Source organism: Neolamprologus brichardi, chromosome 4, assembly GCF_056152115.1.
Source record: "Neolamprologus brichardi isolate AB-2024 chromosome 4, ASM5615211v1, whole genome shotgun sequence".
Classification (NCBI taxonomy): domain Eukaryota; kingdom Metazoa; phylum Chordata; class Actinopteri; order Cichliformes; family Cichlidae; genus Neolamprologus; species Neolamprologus brichardi.
The window spans coordinates 24,783,298-24,807,500 of NC_142107.1; the positions used below are offsets into that span (position 1 = coordinate 24,783,298).

General features: G+C 43.4%; 2 protein-coding genes across 3 annotated transcripts in view; both read left to right on the plus strand.

The window, feature by feature from the left end:
* Positions 1-36: 36 nt before the first annotated feature.
* mfsd11 (major facilitator superfamily domain containing 11) lies at positions 37-7,754 on the plus strand. Of its 2 annotated transcripts, none has more exons than XM_035914129.2 (14): positions 37-342; positions 709-886; positions 968-1,023; positions 1,703-1,810; positions 1,894-1,973; positions 2,062-2,158; positions 2,647-2,705; positions 2,813-2,972; positions 4,590-4,633; positions 4,721-4,786; positions 4,946-5,071; positions 5,155-5,329; positions 5,643-5,778; positions 5,865-7,754. In XM_035914129.2, the coding sequence occupies exons 2-14, from the start codon at positions 791-793 to the stop codon at positions 6,024-6,026; spliced, it is 1,365 nt and encodes a 454-aa protein (XP_035770022.2). In that variant the 5' UTR covers positions 37-342; positions 709-790; the 3' UTR covers positions 6,027-7,754. The 2 variants fall into 2 exon arrangements, with proteins under 2 accessions (XP_035770022.2, XP_006805343.2); XM_006805280.3 differs by having other exon boundaries at positions 37-302.
* Positions 7,755-9,199: 1,445 nt separating this feature from the next.
* The window catches only part of LOC102778268 (uncharacterized), a 21,335-nt gene continuing 6,331 nt past the window's right edge, over positions 9,200-24,203 (plus strand). Inside the window, exons 1-12 of the mRNA XM_087840144.1 lie at positions 9,200-9,752; positions 12,843-12,923; positions 15,607-15,684; positions 15,811-15,873; positions 16,321-16,528; positions 18,002-18,090; positions 18,200-18,702; positions 19,486-19,582; positions 20,008-20,268; positions 20,865-20,987; positions 22,800-22,868; positions 23,215-23,379. Coding sequence (XP_087696270.1) covers positions 9,426-9,752; positions 12,843-12,923; positions 15,607-15,684; positions 15,811-15,873; positions 16,321-16,528; positions 18,002-18,090; positions 18,200-18,702; positions 19,486-19,582; positions 20,008-20,268; positions 20,865-20,987; positions 22,800-22,868; positions 23,215-23,379 — 2,064 coding nt within the window. The 5' untranslated portion in view covers positions 9,200-9,425. The remainder of the gene's footprint in view (positions 9,753-12,842; positions 12,924-15,606; positions 15,685-15,810; positions 15,874-16,320; positions 16,529-18,001; positions 18,091-18,199; positions 18,703-19,485; positions 19,583-20,007; positions 20,269-20,864; positions 20,988-22,799; positions 22,869-23,214; positions 23,380-24,203) is intronic.

Sequence of the window (24,203 nt, forward strand, 5' to 3'; positions counted from 1 at the left end):
GCGGGTTGCGTGAGTTTCTTTCTGCGCATGTGCATGTGCATTAGCCGTTTCCTTGTAGCAGCGCCTGTTAGCCTGTCAGCTGATTTCACTCACATGACTCTCGTTTTAGTTTCAGGTCAGTCCTGTTTATCGGTGCTGTGAAAGAGCTCCGGGAACCAGCTTTCCACGGCGGAAACATGGTGTTAAAGTTGGTTTAGGATCCGAACGGTGATAATAAATGGCTGCGGGGGTTCCCACGAAGAGCTGACCGACTGAGTGAGGAGAAAAGCGGGCAGGTTAGCTCAGCAGCGTCGGCAGATTTGGTGAGCTGATCACGGCTGACTTTCCGGGCACAACTGCTCTGTAAGCGTGACACTTAAAAAACTAGAAATAGTCTCTTGTCATTAGAAATAGTCTGGAGCATTTCCGCATTATGCATTTCTAGCAACGAGCAGCAGACCGAATCTCGTTTAGAAATGTCTAAATTAAACGCTCCTTCATATAAAATCAGGTAGCACACAAGTGAGAGCACACAGCTGTGGTCATTCACCCCAGACTGTCTTCTTTATAATTCGGCGTACATCACATCAATCACACTACACTGCTTTGAAGGCAGTGTCGCAGAAAATGGGTGTTTAATTTAATATAAATGTAGTTTTATTGCTGTTGACTGATTAAAGCTTCTTACAGACATATTCTGACATGTACTTCCTTTGTTTCTATTCTCAGATGAGCTCTTCACACCAACAGTAGATTATTTTTTTTGTGTTTTTGGTTTTTACTTCCTCTGGGAGTTCAAATAACCTCCAGAATGAGTCCAGAAGGGAAGAAGCTTTTAAACATCATCATCCTCGGTTTCGGCTTTATGTTCATGTTCACAGCCTTTCAGACATGTGGCAATATAGAGGTAAGTTTGTCACTGACCGCACTTCTGTTAAAGTTACGCAGACTTTACATCTTATAAGTCATTGTTTCTTTATCTTAACAGCAAACTGTGATCAAGAGCTTCAACAGCACCGAGTTCCACGGGAGTGGATACACGAGGTAAACAAGTGTCGACTGGCGGCACTTTCTCAAATCGAATCAGTCTCAGCCAGAAAGCGCTGAGGGGTTAATTCAATCTAAGGTTAATCTTATTGAACCGTCAGAGTTTTCAGAAACCAGAAAGTGAGGAGACCATAATCACTGTCGATTATTTAAAGCTGATTTTAAGCAGTGAAAAGACGTCACATTTAAAACGGAGACATTTCACTGTTTTTGTTGTTGTTGTTTTTTTAAATCTATACTCATTTCAATTCGGTGCCAGCAGCAGAAAAAAACAGAAAAGCGTTCAGATGTCTGCAGAAGGCTCAAAAAACAACTTTCACCAAAAAAAAAAAAGAGCTAATGAAGGAAGCTGTTAACTACCAACCATGTGATTACAACCACATTTCCCATGATGCCGTATGACTGGATCAAGCAGATCATCCGGAGTTCGTCAGTGTTCTGTGACCAAAGAGTTCAAGAGCATCTAACTGAAGCAGCGGGCTTCGTTAGCAGAGGCACAGCCTTGAAAACAGCTGATTGGTGGAAAGCACTGCAAGGCCGTCAGCAGGAACCTAAACCGCTCGTTTTTCTTCTGTGTGGTGGTTGTAAAGTTTGGTTTTGTGCACTTCGCGTGGCTTCAAATTTTAAAAATCCATCAATTAAAGCGAGGTGCCTGACTGTGCTCTGCCTCTCGCAGCATGGCCATCATCTATGGCGTTTTCTCTGCATCCAACCTCATCGCCCCGTCGGTGGTGGCGGTCATCGGGCCCCAGCTCTCCATGTTCTTCAGCGGGCTTTTGTACAGGTACCTGCACACTCGCATCCACTCTCTTCCACCCCTTCAATAGAAAACAAACCTCCTAATTTATGCACTGTCGTCTTCCACAGCCTGTACATCGCCATGTTCATCTACCCGTACACCTGGAGCTTCTACACGGCGTCCGTGCTGGTTGGAATAGCAGCAGCAGGTAAAGCAGCAGCATCCCTGTAGCCCTGATATTTGGAAAAGACGCTTGGTCTGTGCACATATCTGACATTTTGATTTGTGCACTCTAGTGCTGTGGACAGCTCAGGGGAACGTCCTCACCATCAACTCCACGGACAGCACCATTGGGAGAAACAGTGGTATATTCTGGGCGCTGCTGCAGTTCAGGTAAACCTTCAGCAGCACATAGTCAGGATGTAAGCTTCAGTGACCCCCATGTTGCCCCCAGTTTGGTCTAAAAGCCAAACCACCGCCATACAAACCTCAGAACGTTTCAGATTCTGCTCAATGACCACGTCAGCAGGCCATAGACTGTAAATAAAAGATGGATGTAGGTTTACAGTGGTCTTCCTGATGGCCAGGCGGGGGCGACTGTTGTGCCTGTAATAAGAAATCTGATTGGATATAAGCCTTACTGTCACTATGAACAGGTCAGAGGTCACCCAGCTGTACGGGAACCACGGTAACGATGGCGAGCTTTATGGCAGAGCATGTTCAGTGCAGCATGCTGGTGAATATGATACTGTGGTGCTCGTGAACAGCTCTCACCGTGAGTGGCTCACGTGAACGGTGGATTCTGAAACTCATGGCGCTCTGTGGGAAGTTGAGTCACATGATGATTTCTGTGCCGTTTTAAATGTCCTCTCTCTCTGCAGCTTGTTCTTTGGAAACCTCTACATCTACTGCGCCTGGCACGGACACGTCCACATCACAGGTCTGAATCCAGCCATTTTCTTTGAGCCTCACACGGCGCTTTTTATAGCATTAACTTCCTGTGTGGTCGTCTCATGAAAAGCGTCTGACTCACGCTGTTCCTCTCAGACAAGGACCGGCGGACGGTGTTCATCTCTCTGACGGTGATAAGCCTGGTCGGCTGCTTCCTCTTCTTCCTCATCAGGAAGCCTGATTCTGAATGCTCTTCCTCTGCTGAGGCGACTGAGCCGCTGCTGCAGGAGGAATCCTGCGACAACACCGCAACCAGGTGAGCACTCAGGTGACATTATGGTCTGTGTCTGTGTACGCAGAGGCGTGTGCAGCCTCGTGGGTCAGATGCTGATTGGATGGAACCGGACGCGGAGCAACAACAGAGCAAAAAAACAAAAAAAACTCTCAAAGATCATGAGAGACTGCACACGCCGCTGCAGCGGGACTCTCTCGTTGTTTCAACGATCAGCTCTTAGAGCGCCTCTTCACTGCCCCCTGCTGACAGAAAACAGCTACAACATGCAGACTGAGGTCTGCAGGGCCATCGCTCAAGAATGGAACGGATGTCATTTGGGTGACTGAGTTCAGGAAAAGATGGAGATGTCTCTGCGTGTTGCTTTTTGTTATTAAAGACCTGGAAATGATGCATTTCAACAAAATTCAGTTTTATTTTAAATAATTTTGGGTCTTTTTAAGACTTTATTGTGACAGAACGGTGAACAGGCGGCAGGGAAAGATGCGCAGTAACTCTGTTTCTTTTTTTCTTTTTCACTATGACCTACTTCGACTTCCTGGTACCAGGATTTTTTTTATAATGCCTGCTCGACCACTGATTGGTCAGGGAGGGACGTGACTAGATGAGTCATCAGCGGGGCCATCAAAGCTCCATTTTTAAAAAAGAAAAAAAAATCCAGCAGTGAAGGAAGTGTGTGCACGCGCCGCCCGCCGCCTCCGTGGCCTCTCATGTTTCATCCTGCAGAGCGAGCAGCAGGTGGACCTTCACCTCGATGTCCTCCATTGTTGCTCGTGTCTCATTGAAATGAGGGCACAGCTTTGCCTTAATGACCCAGTTGGAATGGAAAATGAGTGAAATGCAATAGTTGAGTCGAGTAGATGCTAGCGGGAAATGACCCCGGTGTGGATTCAGACCCCACCTCTGCATCAGCCTCACCTGCTCCACCCGGCGAGCGTTCACGTGTTTACGGCTGCACTGAAAAATCTATGGAAGCTTTGAGCGTTTTCACTGCTGTCGTTGTGGTTTAAAACACAAACAGGCGTGATGTGGAGTGGGCGGGTCCGACTGTGAAACTGCAAGCTCATTGGCTCATCACTGTCCAATCACACAGATTGGCTGCGTGTTCAAACACGGCCTGGGATGGCTTCACCTCACTTAGACACGAAGCTTTGATCTTAAACAGTGAAATGATTCATAATTTAAAGAAAATGAGAAAAATGAGAGTAAATGGAAACTTTTTCTCAGTCATTAATAATTATTCAGGCGATCAGTGTGCTGTGTGAGTATCAAGTACGTTCAAAATTAAAATTGAGATGCGTTTTAAATAAGAGCTCCGTGTATTATGGGAAGGAGATTGGGAATGTTCAGGAAAACTCTTTTTTTTTTTTTTCCCTTAAAAGCCGGATGGTGTCGTGGTTCTCTGGTCCACGGGAGGAAGGATGATTATTTCAGAGGGATTGTGGAAATGAGACAGGCGACCTTTAACTGTAAACACAACCTTTGTGGTCTTTTGTGCATTTCCGTCTCCGGGATACCGAGGCGGCTCAGGAGGGAGGGCCCGAATATAAATATGAACTTTAGAGGTTTGAGGGGCCGAAACTTTCACGGTGACTGTTTAGATGAGGATGACGGACCTCCCGCTCTCTCTCCTCTCTGCAGCTCGGGATGCTCTCACCTCTGCTCTCAGGCGCTCGACGCGTTCGGTGAGTTTCTGAAAAAATACCCTCGGTTTCTCGCCTGTAGCTGAAACGTCCCGAGCGGCGTGTTAACCTCTGCCGTCCTGTCTGCAGTCAGAGCGTGTAAGCTGTTCATCACCAAAGAAATGCTGCTGCTGGGCGTCTCCATCGGATACACAGGTGGGTGGAGACGAGCTGGGCGAGGAGAGGACGGTCTCCTTTAAGTCACAATCAGATGTGTTATGAAAATAATTCAATGCAAAAAGCTGCTCAGTGCACATTTAAACACGACTGATACTGAAGCCCGTCGATCTGACCCGATGCCTGCGGCTCCGTCAGGTTTGGAGCTGACCTTCTACAGCGGCGTGTACGGCACGTGCATCGGCGCCATGATGAGCTTCGGCCAGGATGCGAAGAGTTTGATCGGGATCTCTGGGATCTGCATCGGCGTGGGCGAGATATTAGGTGAGTCATCTTCGTTCGTCTGAAGGGAAAACGCCGCAGGGCGAGAACGAGACGAGCTGAGGAGTGTCGCGTCTCTCCGTCAGGTGGTAGCGTGTTCGGGATACTGAACAAACGCATCGGCTTTGGGAGGAACCCCATCGTTCTGCTCGGGTTCATCACCCACATCATCGCCTTCTACCTGATTTTCCTCAACATCGCCAGCGACGCTCCGCTGGCCCCGGAAGAAGGAACAGATCTGGAGGCCTTCATCACCCCCAGGTAACGAAAAATCACGTGAGGCGCTGAGGCGTGAGTCATAACCACAAATTTGACTTTTAAAAAAATAATTCGTTATCAAACTAATGAAAAGGGAGAGATGTTGATGAAAAAATATAAAAAGGTTTTAATATATATGATTATTAATAAATGTGTGTGCATTTAAAATCGAAATCGAAATGACTTTTCACAATAAAAGCCTTGTTCTCTTTCCCCTGAGCCTCCGTTACGAGCCCTCTGACTGTGTCCAGACTTTGGTTTTCTAAACGTATTTAAACGATGCTGTCGGGTTAACGTTTCCATTTGTGTGCCTCAGCGTGGGCGTGGCCTTGTTCTGCAGCTTCCTGCTCGGTCTGGGTGACAGCTGCTTCAACACGCAGCTCCTCAGCATCATCGGCTTCATGTTCCACGACAACAGCGCCCCCGCCTTTGCAGTCTTTAAGTTCATCCAGGTGACACAAACACTGAACAGGAGAGTGTATTGTTTTACAGCTGAGTTTTATTTTGAATTAACCTGTGTTTGTCATTTCCTGTGCAGTCCATCATGGCCGCTCTGGCCTTCTACTACAGTAACTACCTGCTGTTGCACTGGCAGCTGCTCATCCTGGTCCTGGTGGGGTTTCTGGGCACGATAACCTTCTTTAAGGTGGAGCACATGGCCAACTCCAGCAGGCGGCAGTCGGACTACGACAGTATCTGAGCCGGGCCGGATGACGAGGGCACAGCTGGAGTTTTTTCGCTCTCCACTCGCCCAGGGACGACCGGCCCACAGACTGATGCTCGCTGTGGGACATTTAGATTCTGAAGCCGGGACCAAACGCTCCTCCTGATCTCAGCATTTATCCAATTAAATCAAACGGCATGTGGTGACGGTGGTGTGCACGCCTCATATACCTCGTTTAGTTTCATAACCAGACTTCTTCTTCTTGTGCACTCGGTCTGTAAATAAACTCTATTCAAGGCAAAGAGAGTAATAATCCCACTGCTCGTGTTGGCGTCACGCTGTTAGTCCTCCTTCGGTGGACCAACTTCCATCTTGACAACAAATTCTGTGAAAAGCCCTCGGTCATCTGTTAGAAACATACAGGAGAGCTCCACGGAAACCACACCCACCTGAGGGGAAAAATGGCGTCCAGATCACTGAGCCAATCACTGAGCAGTTTTAAAAGGTTAAACATATTTTGTAGGGGCGCCTCAGTGATTGGGTATCTCTAACATTTGGTGGCTCACACGGGTAGGTGTCTACAGTAAAAAGAGAGGGGAAAATGCTTGTTCCTACAAATCCCATAATGCAACATCCACTGAACTGTTTTTTTCCCTTCCTCTTAAAGGCACCCTGTGCAGTTTTTGCCCACTAGGGGGTGCTATTTCACTTAGTTTGAATCACTTTTGGTAAATGTGAAGATGGAGGTGCTACCAAAAACATGAGAAACAATCATGGGGAGATATCCAGGGTTTACCTGCATATAGGGGCGAAAAATCTGTCCTTCCACTAAAAGAAAATCACCAAAACTGATTGTTTTTAACAGCTTTTACTCTAGAAATACTCGTTAAAAAATGAAATGGCCAATAATAAGAGGACATGCACTTAGTAATATGATCTAAGGAAATGCAGACTTTTTCCACTGACTGTACGTAGACTGGTCATGCCTACATGTGCAGTTCACCTCCTTAAACCACATTTTAACTCAACCAAATGAACTTCAAAATTTAATGTTAATGATCGGGATTAAAAATAAGATTAAACTAAAAGAGCACAAATATAACAAACTGTGCCCTCGTTCATCTTTCTGCTCCTCATCTGACTCCCCTCTGCCCGTCTTGAACTGAACTTAATCGATCCTTTGGTTCAGGTTTACTTAAATGATAAATTCTTGTTTAAAAATAGTTAAAGTGCCACAAAATGAGTCGAAGCAGTTGTGATGTTCTGTTAGATGGTGCAGTAGCCTTTAACCAGTTAAATCTTCATGATATATTCTCACTTATGATGGTGAACTGTAGCTCAACACGTGAAAACACTGCCACCTAGTGGCTGCAGCGTGCACAGGGTAATCACAGAAGGTATCTTTATTGAGGTCAAGCCTCTCTGGGCTGCTGCTCAGTGCAGATTCACAGTTTCACTCTGGTTTAAACTGATGTGACGCCAAACAGACACAGCATAACATTTGAGCCTTAATGCTTTTTGTAATGTTGCCATGGTGACGAGGAGCAACATCAGACATGCTGTAGTTTCTTTTTTTTTTCTGTTCCAAGTGTCAAACAACGAATGGCCGTACACTATTGTAGTTAATTTATTGCTGGGAGTCGGGTTTGCTCAACTTTGGTTCATGTTGCTACTGCAGTGAACGCAATCAAAGGATAAATAAGGGAAATGTACCAAGATGATGATTTTATACTTGAATGTAATTAAAAATGACACCCAAACGTCTGCCTGCATGTTTTTCTTGTCCATAAAATACAGTTTTCTGCATTCATTGTGTTTACATGGAGAGCTCCACAGCTTTAAGGACGGAAACACGAGATGATCTGAACAGAGCTGTCGGTCACTTCAAACACACCTGGATCCTCACTGACTTCTGAGTTATTTGTGTGTGTGACGCTAAACCAAAGAGAAGAATTAAGAATTTATTCTTCGTCCTGTTCCTTTTCATGCATGGAAACAGCGTTACTTTAATTGAAAGGAAGGTTGTGTATGGGAAATGAATTACTGCTGTACCATGTGTGAAACAAAAAAATAAAATAAAATAAGAGAAGTTCCTCTAATGTCCACAGGAGGCTCCAGCAGTAAGTCAGACCCCACAGACTCCTGTGTTAAATCTCTGCAGCAGCAATAATCATGCTTACTGCCTGATACACAAACTGTTCTGGGCTCTGAGGCTTCACCTCAGCTAACTCACTCATCTGGACCTCTGGACTGTTTAATATGAACAAACATTAAACTGTTTAAGTTCCTTTCTTAAGTAGTTTTAAAGTTTATTTGTATGACATGTCAAAACCAGCATCGCAAAGTGCTTACAGAGAAACTACAAATCTGATAAAACAGGCTGTGCAATGTAAGCACGAGAGCTGACGTGTTTCCAAGGGTGATGGAAACTGAAACTCAAGAAAAAAACCTAAAAGAATAAGATATCTGTGAGCTATATCAGCTCTGTGATATGAATGATTTTCACAGTGATTTCAGAGCAGACGGTGACGATGTGAGTCTGTGTTTTTCTTCTCTATTTATAGAGACTGACTGCGAGTTATTTGCCTTCAAATATGTCCTTTTATTGTTCATTTTATTATGATACTCATTAAATAGCTCCCATGACAAATCCTACCCATGCCACATAAAAGAATAAGAAAACCTGATGCAAGTGATTAAAGCTCATTTTAAACAAACCAAAAACTCAACAATCAGTTTCTCCGTGGAAGCGAAGTGAAGCTGGAAACAGAAGATAAAAATGAAGTGTAAACTAAAAACGATTTAAAAAAATTAACTCATCCTAAAATAGTCCCGGACGTGCTTTCGTTTCCATTACAGAGCTCTCAGAAATCCGCTTTTCCTCAACACAGCCTTAGGGCCGCTTGTTGCCTGGCAACAATCAACGCTACGAGCTTTCCAACGTGAGACTGCCGCGCGACGCGACGTCAAGTAAGAGTAAACGGTCAACACCACATCCGGTTACCGTCTTAACAATAAAAGTATAACTGGTAAATATTGCTGGCAACATTCACAACAGAGCCGAACGACGTGGCGCTAATCTGCATATTTATATAATACAATAAGTCATGTTAGCATGATTAAGATTTTTGTTTCCACAATACGGGTTTTAGTTTGCATTCAAACTTTATTTTGAGAGGTCAGCGTTTGTGCATCCGGCTAATATGGCTAGCTTGTTAAGTGGGGGCTGCTGTTTTCTGTTGAACGTGACTAGATTCCAGCACAAACCCGAGATTACCGCCGCTGGTGGGATGTCTGACTGAAACACCGGAAAACCGACTCTAGGGAAAGACCACTGACTAATTGTTTTTATTATAAATACCGGGTCTTGAGTAGCTAAGGGTGAAGTTTGAGCTAACGTTAGCTTCACGGTAACGGTTTAACGGTCCGTCAAACATGTCGGAGGAGGTGAGTCTGTACGACCTGCTGAACCTATCCATCGGGACCCCCCAGAAGTCCTCCGTGAACTTCGGCGCCCTGCACTCGCTGCTCCTCGCCTTGCTGAAACACCTGAATCTCCGGGAGGTGAAGACCCGGTGGAGGGACTCCTCTTCGGGTTATTGGAGCCCTGATCTCACGGCGGCAGAGGAGGAGGTTCAGGTGGAGGTTCAGCCGGACACTGACTTCCAGAATCGGGCAGCCACTCCCTCATGCCCGGGCCCGGACCCCGACCAGCTGAACCTCCTTTCCCGCATCCAGACATGTGAGGACGGCCTCTCTAAGGTGAAGTACTCAAAGACCACCTTAAAGAAAAACCACCTATGATCACTGAGAAATACATCAGAATCTGTATGATGATACATAATCAGTGGAAGATTAAATATAAATTCATACACTTCATACATTTAAATGGAGAAACCTTTTGCTCACTGCGTTCATAAACAAAACAAAATAATAAAACACAGAAATATTCCTTCACCTGAAACTAAATGAGCAGGAAGGCAAAATCACCCACTCAGTGGCTCTGATTCACTCTTAGTCATCCCACCACCTGAACACAGAGTTTTCGAAGTAAAAGAAAGCTTTGGTGCCCGTTTCCAATAAATCAAATTACCGAGGTTGACCTCAGTGACCTCACAACCAATGGCCACCCAGTAATAACCATGGTTCCCACAGTGTGCCGGGCACCAGTGTAACATCCATAACCTGCAGTCACTGTCCTGTATTTGTTGAATTGTTTGAAATGACCGTCTGCTTAAAAAACAACAGATCCTCAGTTTATGCTCCTTTTCTGGTGGTGCTGAGAACACAGCTTTATTAGCATCTGCAGCATGGACGTGTAACAGTGATTAACAGGCAGTATGATGTGGTGACACCACACTGCTGTCGCGGTCTGCCTGTTGGTACCATGTATTAAACAATCATCACATTTTTGCTCTGGGCTGACACCTGTAAACGTGCGTGCGCCTGAATTCTTTGGTGGTTTCGTCGCCTTTTTTGCATCTTAAGAAGAAAGAAATCCTTGTTTTTCCAGACACTGAACATCAGTGTCAATGCTGTTGCCTGATGTGGTGGGTGATGCTTTTGTGCTGTGCTGCAGTAATGTTCAGAGATATTTTGGAGACGAGCTAAAAGACTATATTTATTTGTTTTTAGTGAATATGTTTTGTTTTCCTGCACAGAGTGAGAATAAAGGAACAATAAAGCGTCAGTAAAGACCACACACTGTAGATAACCATATGACGCTGCCCCTGACCGTGGCCCAGCGACTTCTTCTTCTCTTCTTCCATGTCTGGCTTGCAGCGGTGAACATTTCAGCATATTACTAAGCCGCTGATGATAGAGCAGAGCACAATGGGAGACGGGTGCCACCCTCACATCTCAAATGACCCCGGAGTGTCCCCGTTCAGGTTTCTGCAGAGCTGCCGCCGGCAGATGAGCACATACAACATCATCAGGCCGCCCAGCAACATTTTGATCTTAAAAACGTCACGCAGCGTGGAGGACGTTAAAGGTCAGAGGTGTTTGCGGTTCACACGTTGCTGCCTCCCCCTTCCCCTCCTCCTCCTCCTCCTCCTCCTCCTCCCCCTCCTCCTCGCACTCTCCTGTCTGCGTGATAGGGGGTAATTAGTCCCCTGCAGAGATGCCTCTGGTTGTCAGGGGATGAATAGCTCTCAGGTGAAGAGCAGGACACCGAGCAGGTGCACGGAGGTGCGGCTGAATCATTCATGTCCTCTGTGGGCTCGGCCCGGGTCAGCTGCTGTTCCTGCTGGCGCGCCCTCTTCATCCTGCTGCATGACCTCAGTGTGTTCTCCACGTGAAAGGCCGGATGGCGGCCATCAGCCATTAATCTGACAGACAACTGTTTACCTGAACATGGCTTTTGGTGCATCGGGGTCAGGGTTGGGTTGGGGGGGGGGGGGGGGGGGGGGGGTTATAGTTAATGAGTGACTGATCTGCACGAGGCTGGAGTGTAACCAGAACACAGACGGAGCTCAGAGCCTTCGCAGAACTGTGCCGCCATGTTGGCGAGTCTTTTTCCTAAAGCAGTTTGAGATCAGCAGGTTTTCGTTATTTAGAGAAGCAGTTATGAATATTTTGGATATGCAAGTGACAGGACTTCATCTAATGATGATTTCATAATGTTCTGATTGAGTTTTTGCTTCCTGAACACTTTGGTTGTGTTGAGTTAAAGGTCATCACCAGACATAACATAGACTGTAGATAAATGATGGACAAAGCTAATGTGACCTGTTGGTTTTGGTCCATATTTGTAGCAGAGCGAACAGCGTGGGAGACTGCACATCACACTGACTTGGATACCTGCTGATCAGTGCTCGGTAACATCCAATTAAAATCCTCCAATTTCACCCAAACTGGAGCTCAGACTTGCTGCACAGCAGCCTCGTTAGCCAAAAGTCATCCCAGAAAGCAGCGAATCAGAGTCTGTGTTTTATACCGAACCACGAGCGTCGTAAAGCTGAGCAGGTAGCTTTGGTGCTGACAATGAACCGAACAGCGGGAGAGTTTTCCCAAAGCGTAATGAAGGATCCGGATTAGCTGTATGGGAATGTAATTTGTTTTAAAGTGTTTGAACCGTCCTGATGACCCGGACACAAGCTGAGGCTGCACTCATTAACCAGCTCTGAGTCACTGAGGCCCGAGCCGTGGGGGGTCGCCATGCATCACTCGGCACATTCGACACAAGTTAAACAGCAGCTCGCACACAGCTCAGGAATTTCCTTTGCTTCGGCGTGAAAGATCGAACCGTGTCCGTTTGCTCTGCAACAAACCTCACGCCACCCCCACAGGAAGTGTAAATGACCCGCAGGTCAAAGAGCCGATCATCAACCTAACGCACTTCACGCTACAGCCATGAAATTAAATTTAAAAAACAACAGAGCACGTCAGCTTCCCTATTCTGATGATTTCTCTCATATTTGGACAATTATTGTCCTACTGCAGATATTTTATAAATGTACGTCACTGCCACACGTGGACATCCACACAAAATGAGTCGAACATCTTGTACCACTAACCCAGGCATCAGCAGCCGCTGCTGTGACAGCGCCATTATTCATCCAGATAATCCATAATCACTATATCTAATCCATACATCAGCACAAATCGCAGGACGAGATGCGAGATAAGAAAGAAAAAGCTGCATCACCAGTTTTAAAAATCTCCCAGATCAGTGAAACACCAGAACAGACACGCCCCCACCCACACATCTGACTTCCTGTGCCAACTCCTCTGCCAATCGGTGAGCAGAAAACCACCAGGTGTCACCTTTTACACACCTACAGGATGAGAAGCAGTTTTTTTGTAGTGATGTGCGGCGTGCTGATTGGAAGCTGTGTGCTGTGTCTGCAGTCGACGAGGCTGATCCTGGACCTGAACGAGCAGAACGAGCGTCTGAAGGAGCAGATGGAGGAGCTCCGGCAGCAACACGAGGTCGGGCACAGCGACACACACCGCAAACACCACGACCGATCAAACAGCACAAAGAAATAACACTGAAACGTTTTCAAATAATTACAGTACAAATAATACAACAACAAACGCTGGGACAAATTCTGTCAGCTGCTCTGATGAAGCTCCACGTACGGACGCTGCTGATCACAAACCAGACGGTCCCGCTCCTCTTTAGCCCGCAGGACCATCTGGAGTGAGATCGGGACAAATTCATTAAACATTTTTAATTATATTTAATTTTTCAAACTTTTTCTATGAAACTCTGATCCAGGTTTTATGGAAGTGCTTCTACTTTCAATAATCAGAAATCAAACAGTCAGAAACTCAAAGAGCCTGAAATACTTTATTTATACTTTATACTTATTTAGATATACTTTATTTATACTTTATACTTATTTACATATACTTTATTTATACTTTATACTTATTTACATATACTTTATTTATACTTTATACTTATTTACATATACTTTATTTATACTTTATACTTATTTACATATACTTTATTTATACTTTATACTTATTTACATATACTTTATTTATACTTTATACTTATTTACATATACTTTATTTATACTTTATACTTATTTACATATACTTTATTTATACTTTATACTTATTTAGATATACTTTATTCATACTTTATACTTATTTACATATACTTTATTTATACTTTATACTTATTTACATATACTTTATTTATACTTTATACTTATTTACATATACTTTATTTATACTTTATACTTATTTACATATACTTTATTTATACTTTATACTTATTTAGATATACTTTATTCATACTTTATACTTATTTACATATACTTTATTTATACTTTATACTTATTTAGATATACTTTATTCATACTTTATACTTATTTACATATACTTTATTTATACTTTATACTTATTTAGATATACTTTATTCATACTTTATACTTATTTACATATACTTTATTTATACTTTATACTTATTTACATATACTTTATTTATACTTTATACTTATTTAGATATACTTTATTCATACTTTATACTTATTTACATATACTTTATTCATACTTTATACTTATTTACATATACTTTATTTATACTTTATACTTATTTAGATATACTTTATTCATACTTTATACTTATTTACATATACTTTATTTATACTTTATACTTATTTAGATATACTTTATTCATACTTTATACTTATTTACATATACTTTATTTATACTTTATACTTATTTACATATACTTTATTTATACTTTATACTTATTTAGATATACTTTATTCATACTTTATACTTATTTACATATACTTTATTTATACTTTATACTTATTTAGATATACTTTATTCATACTTTATACTTATTTACATATACTTTATTTATACTTTATACTTATTTACATGTACTTTATTTATACTTTATACTTGTTTACATATGCTTTATTTATACTTTATACTTATTTACATATACTTTATTTATACTTTATACTTATTTAGATATACTTTATTCATACTTTATACTTATTTACATATACTTTATTTATACTTTATACTTATTTAGATATACTTTATTCATACTTTATACTTATTTACATATACTTTATTTATACTTTATACTTATTTACATATACTTTATTTATACTTTATACTTATTTACATATACTTTATTTATACTTTATACTTATTTACATATACTTTATTTATACTTTATACTTATTTAGATATACTTTATTCATACTTTATACTTATTTACATATACTTTATTTATACTTTATACTTATTTACATATACTTTATTTATACTTTATACTTGTTTACATATACTTTATTTATACTTTATACTTATTTACATATACTTTATTTATACTTTATACTTATTTAGATATACTTTATTCATACTTTATACTTATTTACATATACTTTATTTATACTTTATACTTATTTAGATATACTTTATTCATACTTTATACTTATTTACATATACTTTATTTATACTTTATACTTATTTACATATACTTTATTTATACTTTATACTTATTTACATATACTTTATTTATACTTTATACTTATTTACATATACTTTATTTATACTTTATACTTATTTACATATACTTTATTTATACTTTATACTTATTTACATATACTTTATTCATACTTTATACTTATTTACATATACTTTATTTATACTTTATACTTATTTACATATACTTTATTTATACTTTATACTTATTTACATATACTTTATTCATACTTTATACTTATTTAGATATACTTTATTTACTACAGAAGTAATATTAGACACATCTTATAACAGCATCACTCAAATAAACAAAATGAAACTCCATAAACAAAAAATAGAATAGAAACCTGCAACTAGAAATAAAATAATAAATAGAAACTGTCAGAAAAAAAGGTTCTGGTCTGACTGGATAGATTTATGAATCTGAACCACAGAAAGTTTCTCCATCAATGTTCAGCTGAAGAAACGAGCTCATCATAGCAAACATTTCATGTATGTTTGACTTTTAGTGGCTCTGCAGGGAAACACGCTGATTCTGAGCCACGCCGTATTTTCAGTGTCTTCTCGCCCTCCGGCCTCGGCGATGGAGCTCAGCTGATGCTGGATGTGGATTCGTGGGATGTTCTGATCTCTCTCTCTGTCCTGTGTTCAGATGGTCGGTGACGCTTTGGGGACGGCCGCTCGGGTGGAGAGCTGCTGCCACCGTGTGGACGCTCTGGAGGAAACTGTGGTGAGGGTTTGTCTGAGGGGAGGATGTGACTGTTTAAACTGTTGGCTACTGGCTTCTGTGTAATAATGTAATTCTGACAGTTTAAGGAGGACATGCCCAAACCTCGTGATTTCACTGTTGTTACAGAAGTCTCTGAGGGACGCAGTTCTGCCCGGCGACAGAGAGGGCGAGACAGAAAAATTCCAGAAGGTGAGAAAGAAACAGAAACTTGTGTTTCATCAGAGACCTGCAGCTCAGCTGAAACAGACGAGCTTACAGCCAGATGTTTAGAGTCCTAAAGCAGCCATGTTTGTGTGCAGAGCCGAGCTGAGGCCTCAGCAGGTGATTATTTATCAAGAAACAAGAGACAAAAAGCCAAACAGGCGGATGTGACATGAAAGTTTGCTTTTAAAGAAAGTTCTTTAATCAAATTTAGATAAAGTTGGGGCAGATGTTCATGGGAATCTGATTTCTTTGGCATCAAAGAGAAAAAAATAAAAATTCCAGCTCTGCTGAATGTTTTTATTTGAACCATCCATATCACACATGTCTCTGTTTTGGAATTAATTTGATCTTCACCGGTCTGTTTATTATTGAAGAACCTCTGCTGCTCACTCCCAGCTCCATGTTTTTATGCCTCTGTACACGCCTCCACAGGCTGGTGTTAAAGCAGACTCAGCGGGTAAACCTCCAGCTTCAGAGTCCAGCAGCTCCACACCATCCACAGACGCAGTGGAGGCCCTGAGGAGTGTGAGCCAGCTGCAGGAGAGGCTCGTCCAGGTGGAAGCTCACGTAGCGGTGTTAGAGAAAGAAAAGGCAGACCAGAGCCAGCTGGCTCAGCTCAGAGAGCTCATCGCCATCAAAGGTGACGCCATACAAGCTGTTAGAAAGTCTCTCATGAACACAGCTCTCATTTAAAGTGTTCAGATCACAGTGTGAGATCTGAAGTCACAGCATGAAGAATATATTAGAGCTGCACCAACCTTTGGTTTTATTTTATCTTTCTTAAATGTTTTTACAAATTATTTTGTTTAAAAATGTCTTAGCCTCCCAAAATGAGCTTAAGCTATCAGCAGAACGTGAAGAAACAGCTGCTATGAGTTTGTGCCCGAAACATCTGTTGTTGTGTGGCCACACTTGTGTGTAATGCCTAATTGTACCACAAGGTGGTGCAGTCTTTCTTTAACCCGGTAAGTCAGTGAGAGCACTTCTTGAGGCAGAGAGTATTGTCACTACCCGATCCGTACCGGAACCCGATCGGTACCCCGCATGCGCAAATCTTACGTCACTTCCTCTCTTTGCCAACATTGCGACATTCAATATATTTGAATGATACGGTTAGCGCCCAGTTAGCTCCTAGCATTTCTCAACAGCTCTGCCTCCTTTTCGACTACCGGGACATTTAAACGATGGATAATTCGTATACAAACAAATTCATGCTTTTCTCCTGAACAGAGAGCGTTCCCCGATTGAACAACAGCGCCGTAAAATAAGAAGAATGGCGCCTAATTACAGACTTAATAATACAGACTTAGTAATATTGATTTAGCAATGTGTCACGTGAAGATTCAGCAGCCAGATTAAGTGTTTACTGGCAATTAACAGTGATAGCGGACATCATCATCACTATTCCAACAATCCTCTCCACACGGAAAAGCATAAACACACTCGACTATCACTAAATCAAATTTAACACGCGTTTGTAATGACGCTAATTCAGTTTACAATAGGGTTCATTCGCTCAGTCAGCAGGTGGCAGTATCCTCGTACACTGGGAGTAAACTGCCATTAAACGAACAGAAGAAGAAGAAAACATCTGCACATGCGCGGTACGGATCGGGTAGACCCGATTTGTACGGTCTGACTTTGCACATGCGCAGTAAGGATCGGGGAGTCCTGATCCGTAACTATCTTTTTATTTTTCGTTTTTGTCTACATTATATTAAATGTTTCATTATCGGAAACATTTTAAGAGATACTTATTATTCTTAACATCTTAACAGATACTCTGACCCATAACTATCGTAAAACGCTACGACCGGCAGTAGACACCATTCGCACATGCGGGGTACCGATCGGGTTTCCGGTACGGATCGGGTAGTGACAAGTATAAAGAACACACACATCCCAAAAATGTAACACCCCTCCTGGTAAAACACTGCCCCCCAGTGGTAAAAGTGTGAGTAAACTTTTATAGGTATTTACAGTAATTACTGTAATTTATCCTGTAACTATTATTACAGCTCAAACTTCATGGCATGAATGAGAATTTCAGCACTTTTAGAGCCTCTGATTTATGCTCCCAGACTGCGATGCTGATGTTATGTTGAACATTCAGGTTCCCATGGAGACGCCTTCAGTAACCTGATGGATCAGCTAAACGAGCAGAGAGGCCTGATAGACCGCCTGATGAGCGACCGAGGAAAGGTGAGTAAGAACCAACCGGAACAACCCTCTTCTCCTCAAACATCAGCACAAACGCTGCCGTGTCACTTCCTGTCTGTCTGCTCTGATGGTTAAATTTGTCCGTCTGAAGCTGGATTACTTGGAGGACATGCTCATGAGCCTGATGAGCCCACACAAAGAAAGCACCTCCGAGGTAACTATAGAGAGGGCGGAGTTACAAGTGCCAGAGTGGGCGGAGTCAGAAGCTTCGGAGAGGGCGGAGTCAGAAGCTTCAGAGAGGGCGGAGCCAGAAGCTTCAGAAAGGGCGGAGCCAGAAGTGTCAGAGAGGGCGGAGCCAGAAGTGTCAGAGAGGCTGGAGCAAAAGGAAGCTTCAGAGAGGGCGGAGCAAAAAGCTTCAGAGAGGGCGGAGCCAGAAGCTTCAGAGAGGGCGGAGCAAAAAGCTTCAGAGAGGGCGGAGCCAGAAGCTTCAGAGAGGGCGGAGCCAGAAGTGTCAGAGAGGGTGAAGTCAAAGGCCGTTTCAGAGAGGCTGGAGCAAAAGGAAGCTTCGGAGAGGGCGGAGTCACAGGTTTGCAGAAGAGTGGGTTCAGACAGCGAAAGTTACCGAGAGCTCAGAGAGCAAATATCCTACCTCAGGTAAAGACACACAGGAGGGAGAGCCAGTTTTACATCACCCGACAGAAGTTTTAAAAGGAGCCCTGACCATGAATATACATGTACAGCTTCCTGTAGTAACACCAGCTCAGCTATTTTAAGCTCGCTTTAACAGTTTAGAGACAAAATGGCAAATTTAGGAGAAAAAAGGCAGTCGCAGCTACGGAGGCGAGAGGATCTGTGTATGCATTTAACTCTGGCCCCGCCCACTTCGCATCACCAGCAGTTATTTCGTCCGTCACAGCCGGAGTTGTTAAATGTCATTGTCCTTTAAGACCGAGTTCATGCTCGCCGAGTTCATCGCTCCTGAAGCAGCACTCCTGCAGCGCCTCGAGGCGACTGTTGTTGGGATTTGGAGCTTTATAAATAAAACAGATTTTATTTACAGCAAGTGTGGCACACCTAAACGGGGGCGGTGATGGCGCCTGACAGAAACTAGACCTAAAACTGTTATTTTATAATGAAGCATCTTCTGCTAACGCCCGTCTCACAAGAATTCACCGACTTTGTTATCAGGTCGGTTTCATGTTCACGTGTAAACACAGAGGAAACACTAGTGGGCGATGCAGTTTGTGCATTTCCGGCCACTTCTTCTTCTGACATCACTTTTTGAACTGCCTGGAAGAGAATGATTCAACTTGCAGAGAGAAACTCGCTAAACGCGCTGAATCAGGGCTCCTTTTAGTCTTTCAAAACCTGTCAGGAGTTTTATTCACCCGGGTCACTTTAGTCGTTGTGCTTTCATGATGGCGCCCTCGTGTCCAGGAAGCGTGTGCAGTGGCTGGAGGAGGACGTGAAGCAGCTGCGGGTGAAGCAGACTCAGTGTGAGGAGAAAGCGGCAGACCAACAGCTACAACGTCAGGTCAGGCAGGAAGCGCTGAAGCTCAGGAGGCAAACTGGCGCCACCTACAGGGAGGGAACGGAACAGCAGCACACGTGTAAATGGCGAAGTCATAATTTAGGAATTTTGTTATGCTCGGCACATTTGGAAAAAACAATCAGAAAAAATCTCAGAAAAGTTTGTTTTGGTCGAGGAGCCGCGTCGCTTTAGTTTTCAGTGTCAGGTGTTTACCTGTAGGTGGCGTCTGTTTCCTGAATGTCATGCAGGAGACATCATGTAGATTTCCACACTGTAAAAAACTCCAATGACATTGTGAGTCAGACAAAGCACGAGCAGAGGAAACAGACTCTAAGACATGGACAAAACAAAGCTTACAGTCAAAGATGCCCTGCTGTTTCAGGCGACATGCATCAGTCTAATCTCAGTTCGTTGCCCTCCGACCTCAGCTGGACGACCTGCGGGGAACGCTGGAGGACACAATCTTGTCCTTCACATCTCAGCTGTCCACGAGTCTATGCGATGAGGCGCAGAGTGGTGGTCCGAGCGTCCGTCAGAGCGAAGAGTGGTCGGCTCTGAATGCCAGAACAACAAACATGGGGGAGAAGCTCGGCTTTCTGTTCGAGCACTACGAGCAGCTGCAGGACGCGGTGAACAGACTGATCCGGCAGCAGGGCGGAGCCAGAGCAGGGCCGCCGCAGGACCGAGAGGCAAGCCAGAGCAGGGGGAAGCTAGGGAAGAGCTGCACGCTGGGTTTAAGAGAGTGCTGAAAACACCTGACTTTGATTTTCACCTTTTAAGGTCACGTCCAAGCTGCTCCTACCTTGGCTGCTGTTTTTAGATCTCTCCATAACTCACAGTCTAAGTACTGTAGGTGGCTAAAAACAACTTTCCTCATGATGTTCTTCCTCAGACACCACAGGAAGTTCTAGCTGTCTCTTCCTGGTGGACAGATTCGTGACGCTCAACACTGAGCGATGCGGTCCTCACCTGAGATGCCGTAAACGCAGCAAAAGTCTGCAGGGTTTGAGGTTTTTGATGAAACCGCAGAGCGTGCAGGGTACGAGGTCTGGATGGGCTGCCAGGAAGTGATCTAAAAATAGCAGCAGTGGTGGAAGTGGCCCAGAGGTGCTCCAGGAGATGATGTTAAAGGGGAGGTCAAAGTCCTGGAACCTCGTCTGGAAACTAAACGTCACTGCTCCGATATACACAAAATACACCGGGGTTAAGCTGTCTGCAGGAAGATCTCTGATTCCTGTGTGTGTGTGTGTGTGTGTGTGTGTGTGTGTGTGTGTGTGTGTGTCAGAACGTGGAGCTGGTGAACGGCGTGCAGCAGGCGATGCTGCAGCTTCAGGCCGACTGCAAGAAGCTAAACGAGACGATGAGATCGCTGCACGAAGACAGCAGATGCAAGCAGAGACACATCGAGGTAAAACATGCAGCGCATTCGTCGTCATGTCATTCAGTCTCAGCTACCACAGCATCACACACCAGGACGAAAACTATGGCGTTATTTTTGTGCCACTATTCTGAGGGCACGTAAAAAACATTTGCAGGTGCAAGTGTTGCATTTTGAGGAGAAATTTATTTTTGAGCGAAGAAAAGCTAAATTTGAGTGAACAAAATTCATTGCTGCGTGCAAAAAATGTGTTTCAGTGTTTGCTGTTATCCACACACACAACAGCCCCTCTCGCAATGTGTCGCTCGCGCTCTCAACATTTCTGCCCGTGCGCGCTCAACTCTTTCTCTACACCGTTATATTTGTGCCACAAAACCAGCCAATCACAGACTTGGATGCACAAAAATCTGATTGGACTTTTGTCTGCTGGACCAATTACAACACATCCATATTGAGAGGAAAAGGAACGTGATTGGTCCCGGACTTCAGCTAGAATGAAAAAGACACAAAGTTATTCTGTCTTTGCTGCACAGCTGTTTCTTCTCCTCTCTCCTGTTGCTACTTCAATCATGAAACTGATCAATGATCAGCTGATCGTCTCTCTTGTTTGTTGCGCCAGAAACAGGAAACCAGCAAATGTCGCGCTAAACAACAGCAGCACGTTCAAGCTTGATCAGCTGTTGTTAGAATTTATTTAATATTAATTTCTAGTATCAGCTGATGTTTGCTGGAACCACAGCTGTAAAGCTGCTGGTCATGATGTCGGTTTGGAAACATGAAGGTGATACAAATCATACATATATACCAACAAGACTGTACATCACTGTCACAACAGCGTTTGTTTTAGTTCAAAGGCTTTATGGTTTTTCCTGTAATACCTGGTGGTGGTTTTGTCAGCTCAGCCTTTTTATATTATGTTGGACCCGAGTGACCCGGTCAGCTGGTGGGTAACAGGCATCTCGGAGAACGTCAGAGCACTTAAGCAAATATGTGATGTCTTGATGAGTCGAGCAGATATTTGAAGTTTACACAGAAACATTCTCACATGAAAATATCTTAAAAGTTTATTTTGACCCAGAAAGAGTAACATTTCAAACTCCGCCCCTCTGCGTTCCTCCGCCACTGCCTCGTTTGAGTTTTGGACGACATGCATTCTGGGATATTGCATTTCGTCATTTCGAGCTGATTGGAGACCAAAACAACCAATCAGATTTTTTTGCATCCAAGTCTGTGATTGGCTGGTTTTATGGCACAAATATAACGGTGTAGAGAAAGAGTTGAGCGCGCACGGGCAGAAATGTTGAGAGCGCGAGAAAAACATTGCGAGCGAGCGCAAAAACTGAGCGAGAGGGGCTGCTGTGTGTGTGGATAACAGCAAACACTGAAATACAGTTTTTGCAAAATAAATTTCTCCTCAAAATGCAACACTTGCACCTGCAAAAAGTTTTTACGTGCACTCAGAATAGTGGCACAAAAATAACACCATAGAAAACCAGCATCTTAATATGAACTGTGATGACACTTTTTACTTTTAATTTAAGGTGTAAATGCACCAAAAATAAACCAGTGTGAGACCTTGGTGTTACTCACTGCTCCACTCAAACGTCTCAACCAGAACAAACCGCAGAGGTAGGACGAGCTGCGACGTGTGCGACACGTGACGGCAAGAAAGAGTCCTTGAAACAGTCATTTAAGATTCAAACTGCAGTTTGCTCCCGAAACTGCTTTTATCCAAACAGTTTTTCATCCGTACATATTTTGTCTTTATTGTCGTTCTTCTAAAAATGTCAAAGTTGAATTGAACAGCTGAGGAGACGAGCTGACGGACTCTCGTCTCTGCAGGAGCTCTACAAGACGACGGAGGAGCTGGAGGTGAACAAGGCCGACAAGCAGATGGTCGAGAGTGAAATCGTGAGTTGGCTCATTTTAACCATTTTGCTGTCCTCCTGTAGCCCAGCATGAGCAGAGCTCTCTTTTTTCCTCTTGTACTTTCCCATTGTAGTGTATATTACAGTGTTTTTCTGTAACGCTACCGATCTCCGACCTGTAACACCATGTGATGTCTGTGTTGTGTGTGTAAGGTCGGGGGGGGTCCTATTTCACTGCAGGGCAACCTGCACGTGGCGAATAAAGCCTTGATTGATTGATTGATTGATTGATTGATTGATTGAGACGTGTGTGAGGCGACTGTTTCAGGACACCTGTCGGCCTCCGCCTTCTCGCCGTTGACCTCCCGATTCTCCCTCTGTGCCCGTAGAGAGCAGACAAATCGGCCCTGGAGGGGAAAGTGAGCCGGCTGCAGCTCGACTCGGTGACGGAGCAGCTGAGTGGGATGTTCCACGAGCTGCTGAACAAGGTGACGAGTCAGGAGCAGGACTGGCACAAACTCATGAGCAAGCTGTCCACCGAGATGGAGTGTAAGGTAGGAGAGCAACATCGAGTCATGCCTGCAAACTCAAACTGATCTGAGATCAGAGGGTAGTGAAGGGTAATGGGTTTAAATTTAAAAACATATTTTGTCTTTAAATCGTGACGACGTCTCTGCTACAGCTGTGACAGAAGGTAAAACAACACGCTGCAGTATCGGAGATTTTACGCTTCGGTCATAACAGGCGTCGCATCGCTGTGTGATGTAGGGTTTTCAACACCACAGGAGCATCTGTTAAAGATCTCAGACTGTGTCTATATGTCAGCTTGGGTCTTAGACTCCGCCTCTCTGGGAACATCTTTTTCATTCATGTATAATGAAACATAACTACATATTAGTTTGTTTGGTTTTTCAGACTTAGACTACCAGTGAAATACAATAACATTCATATTTGAATATTTGAATCTTGTAATCGGAAGGTTGCCGGTTCGAGCCCCGGCACCGACAGTCTTGGTCGCCTACTGGTCAGAGGGCCCGGTGGCGCCAGTGTCCGGCAGCCTCGCCTCTGTCAGTGCGCCCCAGGGTGGCTGTGGCTACAATGTAGCTGCCATCACCAGTGTGTGAATGGGTGGATGTAGTGTAAAGCGCTTTGGGGTCCTTAGGGACAAAGTAAAGCTGTACAAATACAGACCATTTACCATATTTAATATTAAGTACAATTTTGATTACGTTCAGTTTACAATATGAAGTAAATGGAACAAAATTTTGGATTAACTGACGTCTATATTTCAGTTACACTGACCAAGCATTTCAGTGTTTGTGTAACAACTACAATTATTCATTTCAACTTAATATGTTTAAGCTTTAGTTATTTAATT

What these genes read in the sequence shown, in the direction of transcription:
- mfsd11 (XM_035914129.2), top strand. Translation starts at nt 791, where the DNA reads ATGAGTCCAGAAGGGAAGAAGCTTTTAAACATCATCATCCTCGGTTTC. An exon ending in AGACATGTGGCAATATAGAG is followed by an intron (nt 887 to 967) that starts GTAAGTTTGTCA and finishes TTATCTTAACAG; the next exon opens with CAAACTGTGATCAAGAGCTT. An exon ending in TGCGACAACACCGCAACCAG is followed by an intron (nt 2,973 to 4,589) that starts GTGAGCACTCAG and finishes TCCTCTCTGCAG; the next exon opens with CTCGGGATGCTCTCACCTCT.